The sequence below is a fragment of the Austrofundulus limnaeus genome, unplaced genomic scaffold, assembly GCF_001266775.1.
Source record: "Austrofundulus limnaeus strain Quisiro unplaced genomic scaffold, Austrofundulus_limnaeus-1.0 Scaffold3, whole genome shotgun sequence".
NCBI lineage: Eukaryota > Metazoa > Chordata > Actinopteri > Cyprinodontiformes > Rivulidae > Austrofundulus > Austrofundulus limnaeus.
Window position 1 is genome coordinate 5,401,967 of NW_013952405.1, and position 13,160 is coordinate 5,415,126.

The following is a 13,160-nucleotide window of genomic DNA, read 5'->3' on the forward strand; positions in this document are numbered from 1 at the left end:
ATTTTCCAGATTATTCCATAGTCGTGCACCTTTTACTGAAGTGCATCTGTCCTTCGAATTTGTTCAGATTTTTGGTTTAACAAACATTTGTAGTCCCTTCAAATTATAGCAGCTTTCCTTCTTAACAAAATTTGATTGGATGTTTGAAGGTAACACATTTTTATGAGCTTTATACATAACCTGCAGAATATAATATTCAACCAACTCATAAAATTTTAATAATTTTAAGTGATGAAACAAAATATTAGATGGGTGATAGTAATGCTGTCTTCTGATAATTCKTATGGCCATTTTTCATAAAGTAAAAATAGGATTAGTAATTGTTTTACATGCATTTCCCCAGACTTCTATACAATAAATCAAATGCGGAACGATAATTGCATTATATAGTTTAAATAGTGCTTTATCATTAAATAACTCCTTAACTTTTTACAGTACTGCAATAGTGTGTTTTTGCCCCCTAAAAGACCCTGTGAGGCTCATTGGACTGGATAATCCAAATTAAAACCTCAGGAACAAAAGAAACTTAGCACTTAATCTAAGCACATGGGTCAAACAACAAGCAGACTTGGCTTTAATGAGAAACAGAATCCACTTTTAACAAGATCTGTGTCACCAATATGCAACATGTGTGCTTGTTTACCCACATGCAGCACATAAACACATGTGGACACAACTTTGCAGTGGTCAAACACATGCAGCACACTGCCTCGTACAACAGCAGTGTTCAACAGTGCTCGCAGCCGTGCAGCCCTGCAGTCTGTTGCTAGGTGCAGTCCGATATCGACACGCTGTAAAAGGCTCTGGTTACTCCGAAAGTGACCCGAGTAAATTATACATAAACCTGATGCTCATTTTCATGTAGAGCCATTAGTTCTCTGAGGACCGCCACATCTGCACTCCCATGCCAATTAGTTATAGAAGAGTAGGTGCTACCAGACAGAGTCAGCTTCAAAGGAGCTGAGACAAATCATTGTTGTTCTGCTTCCTTTCATCCCCAACAGCTACCACACRCTCACACACACCCACAATCTGGTACAACTATCTTTATGGGGACCTGGCATTGACTTCCATTATTTTCTACAGCATAACCCTAACCCAAACCCTAACCCTGACCACCAACCCTAAGGCTAACCTCACCACAAGTACCACAAGTTTATATAAAACAGTATTCTAACACAATTAAAACACTACTTTGAATACAGAACATTACACAACAAACCAGTTTTTTTAAAACAAACAAACAAACAAAATACTTTGACAAACTACAGGCAAAATAGCAGATTTTTCTAAATGCAAATTAAAAGAAAGTTCAGAAATGAACTATTGTTGCCAACATAAAAAGCAAACAATCACGTATGTGTGTGTTTTCAGTTGTTTGTCTGTTAGCAAAATATCTCATGAACAAGTGGACAGGCTTTATTGAAACTCTCAGAAAGTAATAAATACATTTATGTCTATAACTTTCAGAGTGAAACTGATTCAAGACGGCTTACACAGCTAATCAACTATAGCAAACACAGAAATGTCTAAAACTTCTTTTTTTTTTTTTTACAAATATTTAGCTAAAATCTTGAGGGGTGGTAAAGAGATCTTCTTTTAAAATTTTTATCCCAAAATGCATTATTTCAAAGAAAGCTACTTGAATTTTTGAACATTTTATTCAGCAAAACATTCTTATTGAAACATTTGTCAGAATTAATATATTTTGCTTGACACATTTTATTTTATTTTTTCTAAATCTACTTTAGTACCGATTAATTTGTTATAAAAAAGATAGAGGTGATTTTATGAAGTGATATTTGTTTGTCTTGTGTTGCAGGAGAGGCGTCTCCATATGTATGTTGTGTACTGTCAGAACAAGCCCAAATCAGAGCATATTGTCTCAGAATATATCGAGACGTACTTTGAGGTGAGAGACATCTACTTTTGTGTGTTCTGAATAGAAGCTTATCTGTTTTAGTGACRTTTTCTGCTTAAGCGTGACATTCAGCAATGATTGTGTGTCTCTGCGCTCCTGTTTGTTGCGGCGTCGACCATCAGATGATGTGTTGTGAGCTGTGGTTGTTCTGCTCACTGATGCTTCCTCTCTTTGCTGTCAGGAGCTCCGGCAGCAGCTGGGCCACCGGCTGCAGCTCAATGACCTGCTCATCAAACCCGTCCAGAGGATCATGAAGTACCAGCTTCTGCTCAAGGTGTGAAAACAGGATGCCGCTGTGTTTCTGGACCACACACACACATACACACACACACATACCCACGCAGCAGTGGCTGGCATGGAGCTGTAAACATGGACGCTCGTGTAAACAGACGTATAAACCAGACCTGCACTGAGGACCTGTGCTGCTCGGGCTTCTTTTCCATTTAGAGAGGGAGATTTCAGAATGAGACTCCTTCTCTCTGAAAGAGTTTAAACAACATTACGTAAACATCTTTGAAGGAGGATCATTAAATTAGGTCCCTGGGATAAAACTTTGCCCAGATTTAAAACGTTGTCCTGAGCAGTTTAATGAATGGCGAAGGGTTCAGCACCCATAAATACAACACCAGATGTCTACGACTCACACTCGGCAATAAATCTGGAATGCTCCGGTGACCACAGCGTGTTTGTTTCAACAGGACTTTTTAAAATACTACACCAAAGCTGGGATGGACACAGAGGAGCTGGAGGTGAGTGTCTTAAAGCATAGATAGGTTTCAGGTTGTACATCATGTGCATTTAACTACAATTTTTTTTAAAACAGAAAGCAGTAGAAGTGATGTGCTTTGTGCCAAAACGTTGCAACGACATGATGAATGTGGGCAGACTACAAGGCTTTGAGGTATGTTGCCCTCATAAGAGAGCCACCCCTCTGGCTGTCTAGCCACGCTCTGACCACTTCCTGTGTTTGTTGTGCTTCTGTGTCAGGGAAAGATCACGGCCCAGGGCAAACTGCTCCAGCAGGACACCTTCACCGTTACAGAGCAGGACAGCAGCTTCCTGTCTCGAGCCAAGGAGAGACGAGTCTTTCTGTTTGAGCAGCTGGTCATCTTCAGCGAGCCCATTGACAGGAAGAAAGGCTTCTCCCTCCCTGGATACGTCTTTAAAAACAGCATCAAGGTGCATTTTTATTATTATTTATTTTTCCCCACGCAGGATGTGGTAGAAAAATAAAAGACAGAGAAAATGCAAAAATGCAATTTAGTCCAAGTTAGAAGTTACACAACAGATTCACACCAAACTTATTCCTGCCTGAATTAACAGGTTATGTAACGGCTCTGCGGGGGAAGCTTCAAACCTCACATGTGTTGTTTAATGAGGATTCCAGCGGGATGAATTCCTCCAGGTGTTAGTCAGATGTGTTGTGTTCCAGGTGAGCTGCCTGGGAGTGGAGCCCTGCGTGGATGGAGACAATACGCGCTTTGTGCTGACCTCACGAAACCCGGATGGGAGCGTGGTGCGCTTCCAGCTGCAGACCTCGTCTCCAGATACCTGCACAGCGTGGGTCAACGACGTGCTTCAGATTCTGGAAAGTCAACGTAACTTCCTCAATGGTATGACGAAGCCATATGCTCTGAAGAATACATTTTTCTGACTTTGTTGAGTTTTTATTTATTTCAGATTGAGAGGATCTAATTGATTTTTTTGTTTAGATTGTATTCTTTTAATGTGGAAATTTTTGCATCTTGGAAAATCAGGTCAAAATCATTAGAATTAGGAAAAATTCTAAATGATGTGGTTTAGTTTACTTTTGTCACAGTTTAACTTTGTGTTAGAATACACCTTCCCTCCTGATGTTCTAATATGTGATTTAAAACTGACTGCAGTAATAAACAAAAACATTTTCTAAAAACATCAAATGAGTTTTTAAATTTTTAATTCATGATGATTTTGAATTTGATGCTAACGAGATGCTGTCTTTGATGGCTGCATTTATAAGAAAACATTTACTAAATATTTAATCAACTGTTTTTAACTATAGACGTGTTTATAACTCTGTGTGGTTTCTCATCTGTAAATAATATATTACACAGATGCATTTTTTAAAAACAAACATTTTGACATACCTTAATTTGATRGAATGCAAGTTGTTATTTACTTGCAAAACAGTAAAAAATGCTTTTACAAAAGTTTCAGACTTGAATTGTAGAAATTTGAAACAGTTTCGTTGTTCTTTTCCTTCCTCAGCCTTACAGTCACCTATCGAGTATCAGCGGCGAGAGAGCAAGTCCAACAGCCTGGGCCGCAGCATGAGGCCTCCTCTGTCTGCTGMGAGTGCCCTGCGGCCTCACTCGTCTGCCTCCATCGACCGTCACAAGCTGCCATCCCTCCACTCCCACAACACCTCCCTGCCTGCCCTCTACCTGCCGAGCCAAAGCCAGAGCCAAGGACCCAGTGAGATGCTGTTACTGAGGGATGTAGGTATCTTCAGCTGTATGATCTCCCCAATGCTCACAACCACACCGTCCTGCCCACTCAAGCACAGAATTGCTACTTATATCTGAGACACTGCTTTCTTTTTCTCACACTCTTGTAGCTGTTGAAAAAGTACAGTAAAAATAGATGGTTATTGGTTATGGTTATTACTGATGAAAATCTGACATGGAGACCCCATATTAACTACTTAAGAACTAAAATTTCCAAATCAACTGCAGTATTGCATAAAGCCAAAGACATATTTAATAATAATGCATTACTTATATTATATAATGCTATAGTTGTGCCACATTTGACCTATTGTGTTGAGGTCTGGGGGAGTGCGTGTAAAACATTTACAAAACCACTTTTTACTTTGCAAAAATGTGCAGTGAGAATTGTAACAAGAAAACACTACTGTCACCCTACAAATATTCTGTTTGAGCAATTGGAACTGTTGAAATTTGAGGAATTGATAGATTATAGGATTCTGTTGATTATGTATAAGGCTCATAAAAATGTAATGCCACCTAATATTCAATCCAATTTTGTTAAGAGGKATAGCGTTTATAATTTGAAGGGACTTGAAATGTTTGTAAAGCCAAAAATTAGAACAAATTTGAGGGAGTGATGCACCTCTGTTCGAGGAATTAAACTGTGGAAAAATTTGGACAATGACCTTAAAAATGCTGGAACAATTTATTCATTTGGTAGAAAGCTTAAAAGTTTTTTTTTAAATGAGATATGAACAAAGTATTGGTTGAAATTGAGATTTCTGCTGTGACGTTTTTTGTTTATTATTTTAAGCAATACTGTGAAAGTTGAGTTTAATTTCTGCATGTTGTATGTTTTGTGTATATATATATATATATATATTATTTTTAAATGGGGGCAGATGTTACAAGATTTTTTTTCTTTTTTCTGCTCCTTTTCATTTGGGCGTTGTGTGTTGTTGTTTTTTTGACGCAACATTATTATTATTTGTATTGTTTTAATTGATGTTCGAATGAAATAAAGTATTAAAAAATAATAATAAAATAAAAAACAGCAAACTGTGTTTTGTGCATGCATTCTGGTTGTGAGTGGCTCACCTGTTCTCACCTGATCCTGCAGGCCGCTGCGGTCCAGCCATGCCCTGCTGACTCCCACACTGCCTCTCCTTCGCACATCCGCCTGGGCTTCACTGATCAGCCAAACTGTCAAGCTGTGTCGAACGGGCTGTACAACCCGACTGCACAGGTAGTGTATCTGCATGCATTACAKCTGCAGTGTGCAGAGGATTTCAGAGGATAGTACGTTTTACATTCTAACCAGAAACCTCCACCTTCTTCCCCAAAGCTTCACGATCATGTAGCTAAAGTACAGCTAGCATAGCTACACAATGTAAAAATCATATTACCTACAGAATAAAGCAAACGTTGTAACAGTAAAACAGTAACCAGTTTCCAATCTATGTGAGTTTTGCAAATGTTGGAATTTTTACACATTAGGAAAGCAGAGTTGTTTCTTGCTTTTCTTTTGTCTCCAAACAAAATCATGATTCCTCATGTTTCTAGCAAGTTTATCATGACGTGAGGTGGTTATTAAAGATACATAGATTGACTATTTCATTTTTTCAATTTGATTTCGCATGAAAAATGGTAGCAGATGAGCCTTTTAGGCAATTGTGACTGAAATACATTTTTCCTTTCCTTTTGGACACTCAAATGTATTTATACACATAAAATATACAGACAAAGTTGACATATAATAAAAAAAAAAAAGTAATCGATGAGGGTGCAACAATACAGAAAATTCACGATTCGGTTCGGTTCAATACTTTAGTCTCACGGTTCAATATTTTTTCGATACAAAAAAGAGACATTTCCATGCCCCTTTCAACTTCTAATTTATTTATATTAATTATGAACATTTGTTTAACCACAAAAGTACAGTTTTTAAATTAAATGTTGCTGAAACAGCAAGTTTCTCAGTGGATCTGTGCTCTACAATGCAGCCTAGGTGGAGTAGTCGAACACAGATCCACTGATCCTTTAACACAGAGCACCTTCAGAAGACAAGTTGTTAAAGTAAATTTTAAAATCTGTATTGTTCGATACAAGTGTGTATTGAACCTAAAGCACTTCATTRAAAACTAGACCACAAGAAATAAACCATCTAGATACTTTTTTGCAAGTTCTTAACAATGTCAAACAAAACTTCCAGTTTGCACATTATTGGTAATTAAAAGATGTAAAACTTCAGAAAATTCTAATCATTTRTTTAAACACATTCAGTGAAGGTTGTTGAGTAATACGAATAGTTTTTTCTCCCCCTGTTGGATGAAAAAGGAATTGAGAAAATGGAGCTATTTGTGAGGGACATGGATAGTTAAAATGACAAAATCACTTCTAAGTAAGACACTGTATTTTGAACAGTACAAACCGCCAACAATCCTGTAATTATTTTTTCATCATCATCATGGTTCTCTGTCATCGCTGGGTCCTTTTCCTCAGAAGGTCTTTGCTAACATGTTCTCTGTCTTTGTATATTAAAACACAACAAACAGGAAATAGGCTCAGTCTGATGGGGAAGTCAGGGAGATGCCTATCAAGTCCAAATAATGACTTCCCAAACTTGGGCTTTAGTATTTACATGCATGGACCAGTGGAATTTCACAWATTTTGTTGAAGCTATTAAAACGCTCACATGTACCTTAGTTTAGAGATGAGGATTATTGCAATAAATCAATGCCGGCTCAGAACATATGTTTTAGAGATAAATGACAACAAGTAAGAACAATTCTGATAAATAAGACGAACAATTATTAAAATTTTATAAACAAGTGGAGGGACCTGAAAATCATTTCTGAGCAACAGGATGAGTGGATACTTTAAAATGACTGAATGCATGAATAGGAAATTGCAAGAATAAGTTCACATAAAAACAAAAATAAAGCACCTCTTTTTTTTACAATGAGAGGACAAATGATTAAAAGATTTTGTTTTTTAAGGAAAGATGTTTGGTGTCTCCCCAGCAGAGGGCAGCAGAGGGATTCCGCAGAGGTTCTGCCTCTGATGCTGGGAGCCAGGCTCCWCTGTCAGGCCCATCAGCCGGACGGCGGCCCAGCAACCTTGCCCAGCTCGCCGAGGATGACCTTTGAACTCTACAAATGTGTCCTGGATGTGGGAGGACARCCGCTGACAGCTGTGAGGACTTCTTGTCTACTGTTTGTTCATGCCAGACTGGATCCTCACCTGGTTCAGTCACARTTTCTGCAGGAATATGAAGGAAATGTGGACTGAAGATCTAAAACCTGCTCGGCTCCTTTGTCAGAGAGCGTTTAAAGGGAGGCGGCGTGGCCTTGATCACCTTCAGCCAACGTGAACAGCACTCAGCAGGATGCTGCWAGGCTCAGAATTAGAAAACACTTTGTGTTATGGCAACTTCTGCTTTTTTACCTTTTGTCTTTTTTTCTTTCTTTTTTTTTTAGGGAGAGAGTTCGTATTCTCTCTTCGCAAAGAACAGAGGAGTTTTTTTTGATGATTTCATTCCTAATTGGGGCAGTCACTGGAGTTACATGTGCCTGAGTGTATGAAATAAGAAGCAGATGTGTTTGTGCGCGTGGAAGTGGGCAAGAAGACTTGTAGCCTGTAGGAAATGTCTTTCTGGAAATGTTGTTCCGATGCCCCTTTATCAAAACAAAATCAGCCACATTGACTTTTTTTAAATTCCCTGCTGAAAACCGAGGTTGCTCCTTATGTCGACGAGAATGGGGRAAAAAGGCAGAACATTTGATGTGAGCTTCACAAGAACTTTGTTCGCTCAAATTTCACGTAAAGGTGAAGAACTTTCTTTGTTGCCACAGTGCTGAGAGCCCCCTGCGTGCTCCGATATTCTGTTTGACTGACCTCGCTTTGATCTGGACAAGAAGGGGTGAGGGAGCWCCCCCTCTCCGGAGGTTCTCTGTGGGTATGACGTCACCTCTTATTGCTTTTTACTCTTCAGGCAACTCCTCAGGAGCTGTGAATGCATCCAAAGGGCCTGCTGCGCTGACCCAACAGCTTCTCGGTCACTCTGCTTTACACAGATCCTTATTTACAGACAGAAGCTGGTTGCTTTYGAACATGGGGAACATATTTTTTCTTTTTTTAATTTGAATTAATATGAATAGCTTTATTGTTGTCATGTCAGGGTTCTGCTATAATCTCTGTTAGACCCMCACCCCCCACATACTGTACAGCATATACCACCTGGGTATACAAAGAAATGTTGCATTTCCAGCTGATTGCATGCTCCTTCTTCCTAAACGGTGCCAAAAACAACCGCAGCTCATCCCTCAAATGTTTAGTGCTCTCATGGATTAGTTCAGTCATTATGCTTACAAATCAAAGGTATATCTGCATTTCTATTGAGTTTTACAGCCAGATCAGAGCCGGAGTTATGCAGTGGTTGGAGTGTCGCCTCTCAACAAGAAGTTAGCAGGATCGCCTCGAAGTCTGGGGCTTTTCTATGTGAAGTTCAAGTTCACCCTGTGCACATGTGGGATTCATCTCACAAACCAAAAACACACACATTAGATTATTTGGTCACTTTAAATTGTCCTTAGGGGTAAGTGAGAGAACGGATGGTTGTTTGTGTCCCTGTGATGGACTGGAGACCTGTCCAGGRTGTAACCCACCACTCCCACAGTAACTGCTGGAGATGAGCTCCAGCTCCCCATGACCTGGAAAGGAGAAGCAGATATAGAAAACGCATGGATGAATGGAAGGAACTGTCCTGTCAGGTATGTTCCTATTTGTGACCACTAGAGGTCCCCAAAAGACTTTCAGTAATAGCTGCACCAAAAATAAATAAATAAATAAATAAATAAATAAATAAATAAATAAATAAATAAATAAATAAATAAATAAATAAATAAATAAAACACATTTCAGATCTCACCTTAAAACTGCTCAATAACTTGGCCAAAGACAATAAAATAGGTGAAACAAATCACTTTAAATACAATTTTTTTAATTGAGATTTTTTCCCCCCTGTAGTTGACTCCAGGGTGATTTAACATGGAGTTCTCATGAAAATCACCGATCTATCAGTTCTGCATGAAACACAAAGGAATACCTCTACAGAGAACCAAAAGCAAGAGGAAGTCGGTTAGAACCACAACTGACCTGTCAGAGCTGTATTATATCAAATAAAAAGTGTCTTTTTGAAACTCAGTGCAGTGTTTCTGTGTTTGAGCGATTTTGAAGATAAAAATAAAAGTTTAAGAGGGGAAGAAATTATGCTAAATCAACTGTATTTGAGCTTCATGTCATGTTACTTTGTCATTCCCTCATGAAAAACATACACAGAGTGTTGCTTTGTCTCATTCGTGCATGTTTGAGGAATCTCCTGGAAGCCATGTGGAGMTGTCTAAACGCTTGCTGGTACGAAGTACCGCCTATTTATGCAAAGCTCYTCCTTGGAGCTCAGTCSGGWGCCAAGCTCCTGCCCCACAGAGCACMCCTCACCTGAAGCATTGCTGTGAAGACGTGCTGAAGCGGGAGTGTCAGAAATGGTAGGCTCTTAAAGAGATGGGCCAATTTCAAGGTTTTWAGATAGACTAAGATGTSAAGTCCAATTTATTTTTGATATACAGCATTTTTATAACRYCTGAAGKTAACAAAKTTAATTATGGTATRGAACTGAAYGATGTGCCTGGAAAATACACAATAACCCTCCTCCCCCCTTATTTTACTTGGCAGGTGTTTTAAGTTCTAAATGTAGTTTTCCTTTATTTACAGAGAATACATCATTTCTTCTAGTAGGCATAATCATTTTCTTGTAGTTTCACTCTTTTAGTCCACACTTGTGCTTCAATAAATGCACACAATCAGCTTTAGAATTTGCGGGTGGGATAAAGCATTTTGCTCGTTTTAGACTTCCCACATGAGGAAGTTCAAACAGGCCTAAAAACAAAGAGGAGAAACCTCTGGATGAGCAGACATCTGGCTGGCTGCCTCTCGGAATAAAGCCTCATTCTGGGCTGTAAACCAGGGCCCGTCGTAACACAGCTGTGACATACGAAGGGTTTGGGGCGGGGACGGGTATTAACTTTCACAAGGGTGCAAAATCAAAGGGAGTTCCTGTCACCAGTGAGGGGGTCTCGGCAACAGGGGTCCCATTCACAGGGAATTCCTCTCCACCGCCCTCTGTTGCATCTGTTGACTCAGTCCTTCTGTACGGAGAAAGAGAAAACACTCATTAAAACCCACACGGCTGTGAACTTGATTGGAGCAGGCGAGACAAACAGCCCCGTCAATGGGACCAGTTATTTACTCTGAGGTGTGAAAATCTTTGAACAGCCCACCCTGTTGGGCTCTCCTATAGGGGCTTCTTCCTCCACACCGCCGTCAACAATGAGCCGCATTTGTATTTGGAAAGCAATCAACTTATCATTTAAATAAAATGTTAGATTTTAAAGGCTTTGAGGGGGGCACGCGCAGAAATTAACACGTTTGTTGGATGACTCGGGTAAGACTGCTGCATCTGAATGGATGTTTAAAGGTACCAACAGTTTTCAGAATGTGAGGAAATGTTAGAAAAAAGTGGAACTTTTTTATCATGACGATGTTTATTAAAATTACATGCAGCCAAAAACCAAATTGAATTATTTATACATATATTACAAACAACTTTAAATCTTTAAACGTTGGCTAATCTGCAGGAATGGTGCATCACACTGATTTTTGGGAGATGAAAAAAAGAAGAAGACAGAAAAACTGGCTGATCACATAGATCTTTCACCCAAGTTAGATTAATCTGCACACATTTTTGGAATAAAAATATAATTACCAACAGCTAAACCATCATTTATTCTTGTTTCAAAAGGAAAATCAGTTTTTCTCAAGCTGCACTAAAGGCAAACATTTACGCTCGACATATCAGCCCAGATAACATATTCAAATATTTACATCATAAAGTTTGACAAAAATAGATTTTCACATCAGTCAAATTTTAAATAAATTTTACACAGAGAAAGGCAGACAGTCAGGTTTTTTTACCACGTAAAATCTCTTGAAAAGCACACTGAAAGCAGCAAAACCTTCACAACATTACTAAAAAAAAAAAGGCTTCAAGTTTTATTTAAAGGTGCGTTGCTTCAAACAGCACACAATTATTTTACTCACCAAATATTTTCTTATGGTTCTACTATGGGTTTTGACAAGAAAAAAAAAGTCAGGGACCTTTATGCATACCCTGTAGTGCAAATCTATGGCGGTAAGCGTGAATCCCACAGTTTGTGTTGTTTTTATTATTCTCTTTTAATGCTGGTGAGCATTGAGTCTGGGTTTGGACCAGGCGGTCCTGACCGGCCCTTTCTGGTCTGATGAGTTTTGACGTGTTTGGAGAGGTGRTCGCTCCTCATGAATCTCTTGCCACACTGTTGACAACCGAAGCGCTTCTCTCCGGTGTGGGTGCGAAGGTGCCGCTGGAGCTCGTCCGACCGGGTGAAGCTCTTGCCGCAGAAGAGCCAGTTACAGATGAAGGGCCTCTCGCCGGCGTGCCAGCGCAGATGCGCCTTCAGGTGAGATGTCTTCTTGTACACTTTGCCGCACTCTGGGATGTGACAGATGTGCAGTCTCTTTTTCCCGAACTCCAGCCCGCCGCCGTTGGCCTGGCAGTTGGGACACTTGCAGCGGCGGCAGCGGCGCGTGGAGCCCAGYAGCCCCTTGGAGGTGCCCTGCAGGAGAGCAGCGATCTGAGGCTGGTGACCTAACACCAGCTGTCTGCTCAGGGTGAAGGGGTGGTTGGCAGGAGTGGCATTGGTTTGTGGAAGACTCCACCACTGCTGCCCTTCCTCCACGTGGCCCCCCGACAGGTGGTGCCTGGCTGAGGAATTCTCGAGGAAGCTGGGGAAGTTCTGCGCCACGGCGTTGTGTTGGGGATAGTAAGGGCCGCTGGCCTGCGGCTGCGAGGACAACACTTTTACAGGCGACAGTTCAAACGAGTAGGAGGACGCCGGTTCAGCGGGAGGGGTGAGAGGCAGCTCGTGGCGGTGATGATGGGGGTGATGATGGTGATGGTGATGATGATGATGACCCAGGCCAGACTGCATGTGTCCAGGAAACTGCACCTTGGGCACAGTGAAGGTCATCTGGTGCGTGCTGAGGGCCGAGCTGGGCGTCATGTCGTTGCTCCATAGCTGAAACATCCCGGACGTGGAGCTGACGGTGCCTTCGTACGGGAACTGGGGGCCGTCGGAGCCCATTGTGCCCCCCACCTGCCAGGCCTGGCTGCAGGTGGTGGCCAGGAAGGAGAGGGCGTTAGGCGCTCCCTCTGGAGAGGAGCTGGGCGTCCGGTCCTGGGTGATTAAACACAAACACACAGGTTAGGAACAAAACACCAAGCTTCTAAAATTCTTTAACAATTCAGAAGTTTAGGTGTTAACTGGCTGCACAAAACCAAGCTTTTCTCTTTAAAAATAACATTGATTTAAGCTTCATATAAACTTTATAGAACTTTATAGATGGCAATGGATTCATAAAACTTATAAGTCAAATAGAAGCACCTGAAGCAGAACACATAAGTTCAGAAAGCCCATTGGGCCRATTTGTATTATGTAAAACAATTTTAAGCAATACAATTAAGCTTAATTTAATTAATCTTAAGTACTGTTGTTTCAAAATTTCATGTTAAAGAAAAAAACAGCCTATTTTGACTGTTACAAAGTAATTAAAATAACAGAATTCAACATTAAACAATTGTCTAATTCACACACCTGCATTTTATTTCTTAGAAC

At 40.3% G+C, this 13,160-nt stretch overlaps 2 protein-coding genes across 4 annotated transcripts in view; one reads left to right on the top strand and one right to left on the bottom strand.

Annotated features, from left to right (window-relative positions):
* arhgef25a (Rho guanine nucleotide exchange factor (GEF) 25a) overlaps window positions 1-9,594 on the top strand; it is a 50,238-nt gene extending 40,644 nt beyond the window's left edge. For 2 of the 3 annotated variants that reach the window (XM_014018949.1, XM_014018966.1), the window contains exons 9-17: window positions 1,823-1,912; window positions 2,103-2,195; window positions 2,620-2,670; window positions 2,745-2,822; window positions 2,909-3,100; window positions 3,354-3,534; window positions 4,169-4,398; window positions 5,510-5,635; window positions 7,413-9,594. In XM_014018949.1, the coding sequence (XP_013874403.1) occupies window positions 1,823-1,912; window positions 2,103-2,195; window positions 2,620-2,670; window positions 2,745-2,822; window positions 2,909-3,100; window positions 3,354-3,534; window positions 4,169-4,398; window positions 5,510-5,635; window positions 7,413-7,538 (1,167 nt within the window). In that variant the 3' untranslated portion in view covers window positions 7,539-9,594. The remainder of the gene's footprint in view (window positions 1-1,822; window positions 1,913-2,102; window positions 2,196-2,619; window positions 2,671-2,744; window positions 2,823-2,908; window positions 3,101-3,353; window positions 3,535-4,168; window positions 4,399-5,509; window positions 5,636-7,412) is intronic. The other variant, XM_014018958.1, reaches the window with a different exon arrangement.
* A 1,378-nt stretch (window positions 9,595-10,972) lies between these two features.
* On the bottom strand, window positions 10,973-12,725 carry LOC106524937 (transcription factor Sp5; the record flags this gene model as incomplete). Its single annotated transcript, XM_074559754.1, is given in 1 exon segment — window positions 10,973-12,725. A coding segment is annotated over 1 exon segment (1,053 nt), but the record flags the coding sequence as incomplete, so codon positions are not given.
* Between the last annotated feature and the right edge of the window lie 435 nt (window positions 12,726-13,160).